The 16,772-nt window shown below is 35.6% G+C and overlaps 1 protein-coding gene across 4 annotated transcripts in view; it reads left to right on the plus strand.

Moving 5' to 3' along the window:
• Positions 1 to 16,772, plus strand: part of CADPS (calcium dependent secretion activator) — a 569,958-nt gene that overhangs the window by 425,368 nt on the left and 127,818 nt on the right. For all 4 annotated transcript variants that reach the window (XM_049777276.1, XM_049777275.1, XM_049777273.1 and 1 more), the window contains exons 17-18: positions 1,779 to 1,796; positions 14,331 to 14,437. In XM_049777276.1, the coding sequence (XP_049633233.1) occupies positions 1,779 to 1,796; positions 14,331 to 14,437 (125 nt within the window). The remainder of the gene's footprint in view (positions 1 to 1,778; positions 1,797 to 14,330; positions 14,438 to 16,772) is intronic.

Raw genomic sequence — 16,772 nt, forward strand, 5'->3', positions numbered from 1 at the left:
GTTAATTATCTTTTGCACTGTGACTTTTTAGGTCTGGGGATTCTTTGAAGAAACCAATCTTTTTTTTATTTTTCCAACTCTCTTTTCAGAGAAGTACCTCATTCCACACTACCTGCTCTCTTCTGCTTTTCTCCTTCCTTGTCCGTGATTGGCTCAGCCACATTTTGATGTTATCTTTGCAAAAGTGGCTGTGACGCCAATTTCAAAGCATGCTGGGATTGTTAATTCAGACAACCCAACATCCTCTGGCTGCATGTATCAGGTTTTCTTTCATGAACATAGTCCACCTTAGGCTGAGGCATTGCAGCTTAAAAGATATTACTACCAGACAACTTTCTTTTTACAAGGTTACTATCCTCTCAGAAAAGTAGTCTTCCATTTTTTACTTTTGAGCCCCTATGTGAGTATTTACAGTTTAGTTCTCTGAGAATTTTTGAAAGACGTTGTAGTAATATTGCCGGAGACTATGTTTATAAAGAAATACCTCAAGAGCCTTAGATACTAAAGTCTGAAATCCTTAGTATCTTGGAGCCTTAAATCAAAGAGATTCTGTTTCCCTTTACTCATGATGTTTTTTGGTCATTGTATTCTTGCAAACAGTTCTAAAGAAACGTGTAAAATCATAGTCACAATCTCTCTCGTGACTCACGGCATGCTGAATGGTTAATCCAGTAGATCTCCAATTTTGAAACTCCTTTTTTTCTTTTATCTTGTGTTTATCCCAAAATACTCTGTGGCTATTTTCCTTTGAGCTAATGTAACGTTTTCCTCTAACCTGTGACCTTTAACCTCTTTACCTCTGACCTAAGCCTCTTGCATGCCCAAATCCTCTTTTATAGGGAAAAAGAGAGAAATGTATGAGCATCCTGTCTTCTGCTTGGCCTCCCAAGTGATGGATTTAACCATTCGTGAGTACCTATCACCTCCTCGCCATGCTGTCTTCACTCTTTCTGTTTTCATTATTTCAAGAAAATCCAGATCCAAACCAACTCACTCTCCTTGCTTCAAGTTTTTTAGCATTGGCTTGTCTGTTGATTCTGTCTGTGAAACCCAGTGTGAGAAGTCCAGTCACTTTTTATCAACCTAAAACAGGTTAGACAATTAAGCCATTTGTTTGTGATGACTCCAATTTGTCTGTAAGTTTTTCAGTTATTCTATGTCTGTGACCTGAATGCATTTTTACTTTGCTTGTGTGTAACCCCAGTTTGTAAAGTGCTTGTCACTGGTACACAATCAAAAGGTAGCAGCTAGGCTGGGAGCAATGCGTTAGGTGTCGGATAAAGGACACTTTGGGGCAAAATCATGCCGTCTGTTTCATGTTTAAAACGTCAGACTATTTGGGTATAAGATCACGCAAGATGGTCTATTCTCTATAAAAATTAGATCTTATATGCCTCCTTTCTATTCTCTCTCAAGCTGGGAAGTTTTTCCTTGTTCTCTCTGGAGATTTTGACTTGTCCATGTCCTCTAAGCTCTGGCTAGAACATATGACTTAATTGTCACTTGGAGAATTCATGTATGTTTCATAGCTTGATTTCACATTAAACTTAATTTTACTAATTTTCTATTTGTGCAGCATTTTCCACCTCTGTGAAGGAGCCTTTTTTGCTGGCCCCCACACTTCGGGGCGGTGGGAACCCAAGGGCAAACTTTTCTTTCCAATTATCATGTATCACACATAAATGGGGGGCATTTTGATCCACTTGCTCATTAATCCTGCATATGTGTTCTTGTTTCTCTCTCTCTTCTCTCCTTGTTGTGCTCTCTCTTTCAAATAGAGAATCAAAAGGATGCAGGTGAACCAATTGTATATGCATTATGTACTATCAGGACTGTTGAGTTATATTTAGTTTTTGTTTTGTTTTTGTTTACTAGCTCCTTAACGTATGTACTCCCAAAGACTGTTGTGGAGTTTCAATAATACTTAAGGAGTTAATTTGTGCTGTCTAAATATTTCTCATGCCCTGTAGATGTTGACCTATCTAGAGTAGAATTTTCATAAAGGCATAAGCTTTGAAGGTACAGAATTCTGGTGCGCTGCAGATCTTCATTTCATCTTTGGTTCGGGATTCTACTAACTTGGCCTCAGATGCTTCTTAAAATGTTACTAAACAAAACTAACCTTCCTTGCTGTTTTTCTTTTGTTTGTTTTTTTTTCTTGTTTTATATCCTATTGAGAAGTTTGTGTTTTTGATGAATGTTTATTAGCCAATATGGAGAAAGTTGTGTCCATGTTGTTCTTGTGTATATTGTGTGATGATGCAGGATACACAAATAGATAGCTGAACAGGGGGCTTGGCTAAAAGTTTCACAAGATAGAAGTTTTTATGAAGGTCTTCGGCTTTGAAAATTTTCTTCTTGTTTCATTTTAAAACTTATGAGCATATTTTAAGGAGAGTTAAAGCATAAAATGCTATAAAATCTGTAATTACAGACAGCACTGATTATTAATTGATGGTTTTAGGTTTAAAGGATGCTCAAAATATTAATTAATAAAAGTTAAGCACATTTCCATTCATCAAAATTGAACGTATTTTAGAACAATTTTTAGAACATGCCAGATACTAGATTAGCCCTACATTGCTATTTGAAGATTCACAGGCCTATATTCAAACTTTTTTTCTCTCTGGAAAGGAATGTGTTCATTCACACATTCACTCAATCATTAATTTATTTATTAGAAAAGAGTTTAGTGAAAGTGATAATAATAATTTCTGATTATGACAGTCAGTGTAAACAGTAAAGAAGACCTCAAAAAGCTATACATTCAAATCTTTCAGCATTTAGTCACTATCCATGAGTCAGGAGTTCTTAACCTGAAAACTGTCAGCTTTTGCATGCTCAAATTACAGGTATATCTCATCCAAAGTGGTAGAAAATCACTGAAGGCTCTTTAAACAAGGGAATGTCTTGGTTATTTGCATTCCAGACAACTTAGGCTCACAGTGATAGAAGAAAAGACTAGGGGCCAGAGAGATAGAACAGCAGTAGGGCATTTGTTTTGCATGCAGTGACTCAGGACAGACAATAGTTCAAATCTTAGCATCCCATATGGTCCCCCAATCCAGCTAGGAACAATTTCTGAGCACCAGGAGTAACCCCTGGGCACCTTTGGTGTGAGCCCCCCCCAAAAAAAAATATAAGAAGAGATTAAGAAGTCATAATAGAGTGAAACTAAACCTGAAAATTAAGGTCAATTGACATAGGTTTAAAGTGTGATATGTCCAGAAACTCCTCTAAGTTGAAGCATATTAAAATCAAATTATAACCATTATTACTTTTTTCCTAACCTTTAAACATTTTTTCTTACCTCCTGCCACTTCAATTTCTATAGAAGGAACAAAGCATAAACACACATAGGTTTGCCAGACCACCGATATGGAGGTTGCAAGGTACAACTAGAGTTACATGTATACATGGATGTGCAATAGGGACAGCCAGAGTCTATTAGTCAGATTGTCCTTTGAGAAGCAATGGTGATTCTGCAAATGGCATATTGGTGGACTTATGCTTCTGTGTGGTGGTATTATTAAAAATTAAGTGTTTTGTTTAATTGTAGTATCTCAAAAAAAGTTGCAAAGGGTTGCTACTATATGAGAAAAGCTGTGACTCTTGCAAATGAATTCTGTTATTTTAAATATGTCTCCATTTAAGCCATCACAAATTCTAAACCTAGCAAACTCTGAGAAAGTCTACTCAACTATTGTAGTTTTACCTTAGCTCTTGCCTATATACTTGCATAACTTTCTGAGCATCATAATGTTACTACTGGTACATGAAATTAAACCAGTTTCAAATATGCCAAGAATATATGAACTTATATAGATATATAGATTTATGAAAAAAGAAACATGTGGAATGACAGTCACCAATGGATGCCAGCACTCTGCTAAGAATTTTTCATGGAAGGTCTGATTCAGTCTTTGCTTTAGCTCTAAAAAACAATTATTATTCCTTCCTTTTACCAATGAGAGAGATGAATTTTGGAGAGAATCAGTGACTTGCTCAAACATGAATTAACCCAGATATTTCTAAATTCAAATATCATGCTTTTTGGAATCTCATTCTAACCAGACATCCTTTCCAATTTTTATGCTTTGCAGCTAGAGACTATACTAGTCATTCAATATATAAATTCCCCTTCTCTCCCCTCTCTCTTTCTCTCCCTCTCTATCTCTTTTCCCCCTATATCTTCCTCCCTCTCTCTCCTCCCTTTTTCTCTTCTCCCACCCTCATTTTTCTCTCCCTCCCCTTCTCTTTCCTTCCCCTCTCTTTCGCTTTTCCCCTCCCTCTCTGTCTTTCTCTCCCTCACCCCTCTTTCTCCTCTCCCTTCCCTCTCTCTCTTTTTCCCTCCCCCTCTTGCTTCTCTCCCTTCCCTCTTTCTCCTTCTCTCATTCCTCCTCTCCCTCCCTATCCAGAGAAATCAATTCAAATCAATACAGAGCACTTGCAAGTACATACATATTGTCTTTTCTTTACTCTAGCTTCCTACAGATGCAAGACCTCTTGAAAGAGAAGAATAGATGACCAAACTTACTATTCTCACAAAACACGATTTTGATCACCTACTCAAGAGACATGTCAGGGACTTCTCTCCATTAGCTCATGTTTCATGTTTCAAGAAACATTCTTCTTATTTTAATAATATATCAATCAGAATTTCCAAGCTCACATTATTCCATACACTAGTGTTTCATTTATACTTTATAAAGAGTGAAAATTTTAAGGAGAAATATATTTCAAACATAATCATATGAAATTCAGGAGATCTCTTGGGGGGGGCAAGGAATATGTCAAAACTATGTCCTGAACTCTGATTCTAGAGCGATAGCACAGGGGCAGGGCATTTGCCTTGCATGTGGTCAACCTGGGACAAATCTGGGTTTGATTCCTGACATCCTATATGGTCCCCTGAGTATGCCAGGAGTAACCCCTGAGTGCTGCCAGGTGTGACCCAAAAACCAAAAAAAAAAAAAATTCTTTGAACCAGTAAATATGAAATCATTCTTCTTCTACCCATAAGAGAACATGCTGCTTTGATGATTATCATTATCATGGCAACTCATTTATTGAGAAATTAGTATGCAATGTGCAGTTACATGCTTATCTCATTTAATTCACACACTCTGAGATAAAATTGTTTATTATATTTTAATCAAAAATCCATCAAGTAGAAGATTAATTTATATTATTCTATCAGCTGTGACAACTACATTATGATATCTTTAAATGTAAGATCACACAGTTTCTTTTCTTTTTTTCATTTATTTGTTTTTGGGCCACATCTACCTATACTTAGAGCTTACCCTCAGTGCTTAAGGTACTATACAGCACTGGGACTGAACAGAAGTCACCCACTTGCAAAGCACAAGCCTTAACTCCTGTTACCTCCTCAGCTCAAGGTCACCCTATTTGATAAATGTTAAAGAATGTTTCTTACATTCAAAGAAATAAGAATTCATTCCTTTGGGTTAGAGAAATAGTTCCACGTGTAGGGAAATTGCTTGGCATTTAGCTAATCTGGGTTTGAAGCTAGAGCATCTCAGAAAGTGTGATTCCTGAGAACAAAGCCAAAGTCAAGTCTTGAGCACCATTGGATGTGGCCACCAAAGACACACACACACACACACACACACACACACACACACACAAAAACATGTGTCTGCATATATATAAACCCCAAAGTAAATAACTACTGATCATCTTGCTCAAATTTATACAAATGATTAGTTGCAGAGACAAAGTCTGAACACAAATTCAATTCAAAAGTCTATAATTACAACTTCTCTAGTCATAATCCTTTGTCACTTTTGTAATAAAATTATAGGACTAAAAAGGGGGTTATCACAACTATCTTTATCTCAGACCTTCATTTGACAATGTGAAAAATAAGGCCTAGAGAAATTGAAGTCGGTTTCAAAATATGATCATCTAATCTGAGGGATTCTGTACATTACCAAGGCGCTGTCACTACTCTACCAGAAAGTTTTAAAATTCATTAATAAAACATAGTACTCTCAACAAGGAATCATAAGTGGATTGAATTCCCAATATGACAGCTGATGACAGCCAACACCCACATGATAGAATGCTTTTTGTACAGCTCCAAGAAAGAGTACTCAGGATTTGCTGCACCAAAACTTTATATTACTATGTTGTTCCCATGCATTATATAACCTCTTACAAGCTCATTTTTGTTATTTGTAAAAAGGTGCCAATAATAGTTTCTTTCTTTTTTTTTTTTTTTTTTTTTTTTGGTTTTTGGTTTTTGGGTCACACCCGGTGGTGCTCAGGGGTTACTCCTGGCTGTCTGCTCAGAAATAGCTCCTGGCAAGCACGGGGGACCACATGGGACACTGGGATTCGAACCAACCACCTTTGGTCCTGGATCGGCTGCTTGCAAGGCAAACGCCGCTGTGCTATCTCTCCGGGCCCTAATAGTTTCTTTCTGCTTGCGTTGTGACAAAGACTAAAACATATATCTCAAATAAAGCTCTTACTTAGTACAGTGTCTGACAGGCATTTGGTGATGTTAGCTGTTACTATTTGTTATCATTTAAGAGAAAATTTCCAACTCATATATATATATATATATATAAAGTAGATATAATATTTTTATTTCTGAAGTCATATATAAAACACTTCTCAGCCAGTAACATTTATGCAGTTTTCTTGTTGCTAGGTAAACCTTTAGTTAGCAGGCCTGGGATAGTACTTGGAAGTCTGCATTTCTAAAAGTTCTCATATGGGACTAAAGTTACTGACCCAGATATTGCATTTTTGATATTTGCATTTTTTACTTTAAAAAAGGCAGTAAAATATCTTTTCTCATCAATTTTAAAATGAAAGGAGCCAGAAGAATTAGCAGCAAGCAAAGCAGTCATGATCCCTACAGAAAGCAAAGGACATGATACAAATTATTTCAGTCTAGAAGGAAATGCAGTCTAAGGGGAATTCAGTGAAGCCAGTTTCTTTGATATTTTGCAGGGTGTGGTATAGGATGGAAATCAAGTGATGGAATACTTTCTGGACATGTTGCAAAGCTATCCTTCCAGAGCCCCCAAAGACCTGAAGGTTTAATTGAGTAGGTATTTAGCAATATAATTAAAGCCAGCATTCCTATTATAATAAAGGGTCAAAATAAACTATTTTAAAAAAATAATTTGGGGTTCATGAAACTATCAATGAAAGAACTGGATTTTTGAATAAATATTGAGTATATTTTGTTTACTATCTCCAATTGTTGACAGCTTTCTTTCATGTGATTCTTTCATGGAAGGTGAGAGCAACATGGCCTCAGATGGCACAACATTATCATGCTATTTAATGACCCTAGTATAAAAATACCTTTCTACTAAGCAGCTGCATTAAACTATAGAGCTTTACCATTTGCCCATATTGGTTTGCAGCTTAAGCCTTACACCAATTATAACAATCATGATGAGGTAGAGTGGTATGACTGGCAGGGCTTGTCTCACATGACTGCCCCTTGTCCAATAGGAAAAGTGATTTTGAATTTCTACCAGAACCACACAGAGAAAAGAGGAATGTCTCCTGAAGATTAGTGCACATATAAGCAAACAAATGATTACTATAAATATATTCAGAATTAAGCTTACATTTCTAAGGTGCAATAGCTAAATCTGAGGAACAAAGCCTGATTTAAAATATAAATGTTAAAAACTAAAGAAGGAAAACATCCATTAATATTATTTTCTCTCTTGTGGAATGCAATTTAGTCTAAATTTAAAAAAATTTTTAATTATCATAAGCCATTTTCAAATATATTGAGGTATCTAAAATGTTCTCGATTTTGAAGTGTTTAGTTTACAATGTTTTCCCTTTGGCAATAGGGCTTAATCTGTTTGTTGATTAACCAGAATCAGAGATAAAAGTTCCTTTATAGTTGATATTCATAAAGTCATGGGTCAGGAATACATTCTAAGGAACACATTGTTAGGAGATTTCATAATTGCATAAATATCACAGTGTGTAATTACACAAAGTATAGTAGATATATCCTACTACACATCTCAACTGTATTGTATAGGTTAGTGGAACTGTCACTGATTGTGTGGGAAGTGTTTGATTGAAATCTTGCAAACAAACATGACTGAGAGCTTTTGGCCAGAGAACATAGGTGTTTTCCTGAAAGATTGCATTGGGCAGCATCCACTGAGGAATATTTGAGTGATGCAATAGTAACACAGAATTTCCTAAGCATAGGAGAAGATATATACTTTTATACTTTGCTATTAGTAATGTCATAAGTGCTAAAACATAGGTATCAATGAGGAAATGCACCTATGTTTGGAAGGCACACAAAGGAATAGCTCTTGTTATTAAGGAGTTCTCTTAAAGACTTTTGAATAGGACTATGACAGGTTCATATGTGGGCCCTATAGTGTCATATTTTCTGCTGTATGTACAGTGGAGAGAAGGAAAGAACTTAAAAGATGACTTGGAGTCTGTAGCAATAGTTGAGGTGGAGATAAGATTGATTCACAAGTCAACCCCCTTTGGCAAGATTATGATCAAGAGTACAGTGGGAATCAATGTCAAAGTCATTTGGGAAATATAAAAGGTTAGCTACATATACAATCCAGGTATATGAAGTAGGTTAAATATGACTCAAAAAACTGGAACACGTGCACTGCATGCTAGAGGCCCAGGTTGGATGTTGACATTACACTAAAAATGTCCTCTGACTACCACTAGAAATAATCCTGAGCACAGAACCAGAAATGGTATCTGCATTGCCTGGTGTGGCAAAAAAAAAAAAAAGACAAAAAAGTCTGCAATGGAAAGAGTAGAGAAAACAATTCATGGTTTATATGACCATTTTTATTATCCACATCCTATTGTTTTAAAAATGGGTTTTCCCAAAAGAAAGTGATGAGGATATAAGGGATCTAAGAATATATCATTATAATCTCACTAGATAAGTTATGTTGAATTTGGATACTGCATAAGATAGGATTTATATGCTATCTTTTTTTTAAAAGGCAGATATTGTGAACACATTATGATATAGCTATTTATTTTATCTTTCTGTTCCTACTCCAGGTTTTATTCACCCTGAAACCCAGATTATAGCAGATTTAAAAAAAAAGGCTATTTCTAGTAATGACATAATATTAAGACTCATATCTTCAGTAGCACATCAGATAGATTTGAATTTGATAGTGTGGTTTCCATCAATCATCTCCATGTCTCATATCATATTTTAGATTCTGGAAATTCACTCACTAGAACCAGAAATGGTCAAGTTATTTAAGGGCTAATTGGCGTGTGTCTCACTCCTGGATGCTTCTCTTCCTTGGCTTAGCGAAACATGTAGAGGAATTCTCTTTTTTGTTTTTCTGCAGTCAAATTTAACTCTCTCTCTAGAAGCCAAGCAGATTTAATTGTGTAAACATGAGCACTGGTAATTGGGTAAATGAATTTGGAAACCAAGGTATGATGTTTTTGTTTTGCTCTGTTAGGGGGGAAAAAGGGAGCTTGTTTTTCTATGGTGGCAAACCTCACTGTCAGAATTCTGGACAGCCACTTGGCAGGAGGAAAACTCTTTATGAATTTATCATCAAGGCCCATTGAGTTAAAACATGTATCTGTTGTCTCATGGGTTATGGATCAGCCTGGAGACGTTTCATTGTTTTTATGAACCACCAGATTGGGTGTTTTTCTACACAGGTTCTCTGGGTAAGAATAAGTAAGAAGTTTCTCATGAGAATTGTACATGCAGGTGAAACATATTCATTGAAAGAGCCAAAAGATAGATCCAAGTCTAGTCACAGCTTTAGGTGGACATTTGCTTTCAACAAAATGTAAAATGCAGAGTATTTTTCCAAAATAAAAAAATTAGAATTTGCCTACATTTAAATACTCGTCACTTATACTTTTCCTGAGCTCCATTTATCTTATTTTTCCCAAATAAAACATTTACATAAGAGGAAATTGGTAAGTTTATTTTTTAGTCCTGTATTCAAACATTGAGTTATTCCTGAAAGAAAGGAATTTCATCATCTTTTGATTTAAATTGATGGTTTTGCCAGAATATTATATTTATCCTTTCTTCTAAAGCTTTCACAAATAATAAAGCTAGAATATCAGTTTCTATGATCCTGAAGAAAAATTTATTCCCCTAGTGAAAATTCAAGCAAATCGAGATGAAAACTTGGCAATGAAGTGAATCCCTCTCATCATACAGATTGCTTTGTACATGAGAACATCTAGAAAGAAGCAGGTCCAAGGTTAATGAGACACTCATTAAAGAGAGAGAATTGTGGAAGCCAATAGTGCTCCGAGCCTGTGTTGAAGAAGAAGCTATTGTTATAGGTTGTTTGCTGTGCTGATATTGTAAACCACATGACAGATGGGTCAAGTGCTGATTACAGTATTCTAACATTTGGAATAGCAAGTAACATATTTGATAAGCTGGCAAGTTTTTATATATGATTCAACCCACAATATAAAAGCCATGAGAATTCCAACTTGAAAATAATTAAATGAGCTGGAAACAATCAGATACCACACATTTTCCCCCAAAATGACAGATTTTGACATGTTGAAATTCCACAAAGGGAGCAAGAATATTCCCTAGCTCACTTTAATAATGGCCCTTCATCTGCTTTTTGCAAATCAATTAATTTCTGTCTTCTCATAATGTTGGAGATGACAATAAATGTTCATAGGCACCTGGACCGTTACAGAGATCTGTCCCATGAAATACTTGATTTACTTTTTATCAGCAACCTTGCAAGGTACATGCAGATATTCATATTCTTATTTTCTAGATAAGGACACTTATTTATTAGGAGCATAGAGAGGTGGAAGTTTACCTGGGAGATTAAGTGGCAATAAATTAGGATGAGAATCTAGATCTACCAGCTGAGAATGCATCAAGTCCTATATAGGGTCATCTGAAAGGCGAAAGAAACTATTGCTCTTTATTGTACCAAAGTATATCTTCTGGTCTATGATGTTGCCTTCGTCATGTAGCCATCTGGATAAAGACATCAGCCATTTGCGATCAGCCTTTGAGTGTCTCAGTACAGTGGTGCTGGTGACGCTGGTAAGAGTCTCACCTTTGTCAAAAATAATGTTCTCGTTTCTGTAATGTTTAGTAACGCGAGAAAGCAACCGCTCTTCCTTTGTGTTGTATCATTTTTGCTTATTCCGTTGTCCTTTGGAGAATCCGTTATCTTTCTCATCAGCCCATGTTAAAGTCATTTTGTCTCTTCACTTTTTTTTTTTTTACTGTCGTCCTTTCACCTACTTAAGCAGCTCCCCAGCCATCAACTGAGCCTCCTCCAGCCACTCAAAAGCAGACCAGCATGTTATATCAGAGACTCAAAGACATGCATAGGCCAAAATCAAGTACTGTAAACTTCTTACCATTCTTTTACTTGGCAGCTTTCTAGTTTAGCTTGCTTTACTTTTCATTTCTTTGGAGATTTCATCTCGGTTTAGAAGACTACGCTGAGGCTTAGATTCTCGAGTTAGACACTAGAGGTTTCAAAAGACTCAAAAGAGAGCATTTATTTCCAAATGTCCACATTTTTTTTGTCTAACTATGTCTGACATATGCAACATTTTCAAATCTCAATGTCAGCACAAAATAACATTGTTGTTGCATAACATTTGCATGACGGTTTTTCTATGTTATGAGCTACAATTCTGTTGTATGAAATGTTTACTAAGTCTATTGTATTTTTAGTTCCTATTTGTCAGTGCTCCAGCTAATATGAAATTATGTGAGAAGAATGTTACAATACATTTCAAGACAGCATAAGTCACCACCCCAAATTCATTTCTCCGCACAAATTTTTCCTTGGCCTCTGTTGAGGGAAGGAAGAAGGTGCTAGAAGATATTGCACAATATTTTCTTTAAAGACAACATCTAAGTACAGTTAGCTTTTGCATTTCTTTGCCATTTCCAGCCAGAAAGTCAGCTAGGCAAATAAAGAGGAAAATAGTGCCATGTCTCAATAAAGTGGGTGAAGCGACAGATAATGGAATTGCAATTAATTCATTTAGCTAGTAAATAAAAGTCTGATATTTGGATAACTGGAAGATCCAGTGTTCTAAAGAATCTTTAACCTGCTGACTAGAATGGTCACAGGTTAAAGTTAAATCGAAAAGGATTTTATTAAACATGCTATCTGTAAAAAAAAAAACAAATAAACATACTGTCTGTATATATACATCAGGCATACACATATCTGTGTACATGTCCACTAAGAATGGCTGCATGTACATAGACACTTTATGTGTATCTATTGATATATTTGGTCAATCTGAGAGTGCTGATATTAAAACAAATCTTCAGGTGGTCCTAGCTTCAACATCTTGGATTTCTCCAAACATAAAAAAATTGTTCAATTTTAAAATAAATGTCAATAAATATATTGGTGGAAATTTTTTTTTTAATTTTTACATGGCCTGTCTTATATAGCTAGAATTCCCCTACGTTTGGTGAGCATTCCACCCAAAAGGACAATGCTATTTTCAAAGCAAGAGATTTCAAAGATGTGCCCCCAATGGGATTGCCTGCAGATTTGTATTAATGTACAGGCTTGTCTGGTTACTAGAAATGTATGTAAGTGTGTGATGTGTGTATGTGGGTGTATGTGTCGAAGGGGTAATAAGCATAGGATGAGGGATTTGCAAATTGATGTGTAAATGTGAATATAAACTAATGAAAAATAGTGGCCTATGCATATTTACTATCAAAATGCAAATATCTTATTCTACACCTATTACCCAAACATATATACACAGTATGTTTGTAGAAATGCCTGAAAGCCTACTAGTGAAATTATCATAGTCTACTTATTTAATTATAAACAGGGACAGATAACTTAAAAGTACAAAAATCAATTTTCATTTGACTATAACGTTCAAATGGAAATCAATGGGGTTCTCCATTGACCTGAATTTAGAAAGTCCAGTTTAACACCAGTTGTCAGAACTTTTTGGGCTGAAATTTTCAATGATTTGAGAATCTTATGCAGTTCCTTCCCTCACTCTTAGTTTCTGTTGACAGCAATATTCTTCAAAGCCTTTCACTGAATTTCTATTACATTAGTAAATCTCACATTAGTAATCCAATGATAGAATCATTGACTAAAAGATAAGGTGCCCTTTCTTTTATAAACTAGCAATCTTCCATGATTTTAACACCCATACTAGAAACCTGAGGGATATCTGAGGGATTAAAAAAATTTGCAGTGTATGTGACTCAACCCAGTTCTGTATATGTCCCAAACATGCCAAGAGTACTGAGTACTCTGAGTACTTCTGGGTTTCCCCCCAACTAAATAACTAAATAAACACTCTCCCATGCTAACTTATCCTTACTGCTTTATGTCTCATTTGTTCTTAGATGACTCTAAACAGGTCTAAGCATGAAATAAGTTTCCTTGTGAGTTCAGACTAATTAATTTCAGGTAAATTAAAATTTAATGGCAAGGACTTCATGCTTTTTTCTCTCACCCTAGGTGGGAAAAAGTTTCTATTTATGGCAAAATACTGACATTGGGAAGGCCACTCTATAAGGGATTCACCAGAAAGTAGGGTTCAGAATGTTTTTGAGTCATAAAAACTTACAAACATTTAACACAATATAACATAAAAAAAATATATATATAGTTGAGCATATTGTGGCTACCAATATTTTAATTCAGTCAACCAGTGGCACAAATTAATACAACTTTATCCAATAGTTTATCTTCAACCACCTTCTAATAATTTTTTCTATTTTCTTCTACTTGTAGTCTAGGAATGTCCATTAATTTTCAATCTCCTTCATGAATTTGAAACACATCTTTGAAGCTGCATTTTTCTAACAAACATTCCTGCATGTAAAACCTGCAGCCATGTAATAAAAGACAATGCTGTCATATCAATTGTTTAGGGACAGGTCCAGAAAACAAATGTAGTGCCAATCAAGACGAAGTTTCTTTTGTATCTTCCCACTTCATATAGCAGGAGAAAGTCTAGAGAAGGATGCATAAGAGTACATGTATGCTGTCTTTAAAGAATATGTGTATAAAATATTATTACATTTTAAATAAGCTGTCATAAATCTATAGTAGCTTACTATGCCTTCCAAGCTGGAGCACTGTTCTTATTACTATGTAGTATAATAATTATGGTAATAAAATGGCTTTATGGTTTGCTCATTACTAATAATGTGGCATTTAACATTTGCATGTCATGTTTTTAAAAATTAATAATTATTCAAAACTCCTTATCCACTAGATCTAATGGTCACGAAAGAGGTTCACCACTTTCTCTGAGTTTTAACACAAATTCTTGTACTACAGAAAATGTAGGCCGGTTACTCACTCCTGCCAAAAAGCTTGAAGATACAATACGTCTTGCTGAACTAGTCATTGAGGTTCTCCAACAAAATGAGGAACACCATGCAGAGGTGAGCAAGCATGGTGGGAAATATCCCTTGGTCTTTCTTCTCTGAAGTGGCAGGACTTAATTCTACCAGTAATGTGAATTGAATATCTTAACAACCATTTTCTTTCAACTGAGTTTGCAAAGAGCATGAAAACGAAGTTTTGCAAGGAAAAGATTCTGGAGAGTTGTTTAAAACAACCAAAAGGTGGTTGTGTGTTGTACAAGCTTAAATTTTCAGATATTTCAAGCAAAGAGCCAAAGAGGTAAGTATAAGTCAAGAATATAGACAAGGATCTCGACTCAAGGGTTGTTGTCCAGAACACGCAAAATATATTTTAAGTTATTTTGTGGTTGTGTATGTTGCCACCACTATTATTTTTATTTATTGGTGTATGGACCATGGATCATCTTTTTAATATAGATCTTCGTAACTTTGCTTGTCCCCAGGTATCCATTTGTTAATTTTCAATGACCTGGTTGCTTAACACCGTAAAAGAAGCAAACTAGTCTGTGTTGTTCAAATGTCAATGTTCCAACATACATCTAAGTAAATGCAGCTTGCTTTTCTTTTGTTTTTGCAAAAATGTCAAAATGATCATTATGATAACCATAAACTAAGGCATTTTAAGACTAATTAAACCTCAAACCTGTAGGGATTTAAACATCTCAACTCACCCAACTAAAGGTTCCACGATGTCACTATGGACACACAATTTAATATCATAACTCAAAGTAGAAAATTTTGCAAATTATTCTACTTCTCACTCTTCCTCTTTGCTGGAGTGAGTAAATGGGTGAAAAGGGGGCATATTCAAGCACCTGAAATGACCATTCCCATGACTAATTGAGAATTGACAGTGTAGTTCAACAATATATAACGCACCATAAATCAAATCATCCCAATTAATGCCTGATCGCATATTTAAATTTCCTCCCTATTTGTCTACTCTTCCACTGAATCATGGCTGATCGTAGCAGGGAAAAGAGGTATGTGACTAAACCCGATGAGCCAGCCACCTGCTGTCAGAATCTATGCATGCCCTTCTAGTACCATATCTTCTAATGGGACTTTCCCTGGGTGCTCTCCTGCTTTCTAACACTGACCCACGGAATGTAATAGCACTTTCCAATGGACTGCTTGTGTCCTGGGTGACCCTCCACAGCAGGGTAAATATTGGGGGTGATTCTCTTGTGCATGCATGAAGCAACTGATCTACTACTTAATGACTGCAGTTACATCCTGATACATGCCTCCTACCTGCCTTGATTCTGTTCTTAACCTGTGATAGTTTCCTTATGTTTGTCTGTACTTGATTAGAGCAGATGAGCACTGAATGTAGTAACCAGTAGCTAGCCGCAGTTATACTAATCTTTCTCTATATCTGTCTGTAAGCATATATACTGTATTTATATATAGAGAGAGTGCCAAGAAACCAAAACTCCCAAGCCCCTGGGAATGTAATGCAAAGAAACATATTGAGGCAGGTATGACTAACTCTTGCAGCAATGCACAACCTGGAGTTAAAGAGGAATCAAATCCACAACCTTCAAAATTAAAATGTAGTACTAGCCTCCAATCAGATAGACTTAAATTGGACTTGAACTTTTTTCCTACTCTATCCCATATATTATTCTTTTCAGATTAAAGACATTTTAGGTTCAAGTGATGATAATTATATTCTAAATAATATCCTCAAATTTGTCCCCAGAGTAACAGAGGGTTCTAGTCCAACCTCCTCTGATTGACTGTTTGAGGTTTTTTTACCACACTGACTTTTTGAGTTGTTTTTTTTTTTTCACAATCTGAGCCAAATATATACATATTTGAAGACATGGTTTTCCCAATTGTAGTTGTAATTGATAAGAAAAGGGACAAGCATTCTTGGCTTAATCACATATTTTCTGAGTCTGTTACAGGCTAATAAAGCAAATGCATATTATTCACAATAGATACCAAAATATCTAGATATTCCAAAGAAAGAATTTTCCCTTTTCAAAAACCCACTTTTCTATTAAATGGAAATCATCACAAAACTGATATGCAATCACCACACACATATTTTAATCTCCCATATTTAAAGGCAATCAAGGTGCATAAATAGAGTGGAAGTCCATTAAATCCTGCTCCCATTTGCTAACTTTCTAAGTAAGAAAAATAAGCACGTCTACTTTGAAATTGACAGCACAACCTGCTTTTAGAGAAAAAAGGTGGAATTAATTTCTTAAACAGTCATTTCATTCCATCACAAAATATCAATAATCAACCAAAAGCTCCCTGTCTACTGAGCATTGTGGCCATTTTGTACTTGACTAAAAGACCCGGAAGCACAAAGCAGTCTTGACCTTCAAACACTAAA

This window comes from Suncus etruscus, chromosome 7 (genome assembly GCF_024139225.1).
Source record: "Suncus etruscus isolate mSunEtr1 chromosome 7, mSunEtr1.pri.cur, whole genome shotgun sequence".
Taxonomy (NCBI): Eukaryota; Metazoa; Chordata; class Mammalia; order Eulipotyphla; family Soricidae; genus Suncus; species Suncus etruscus.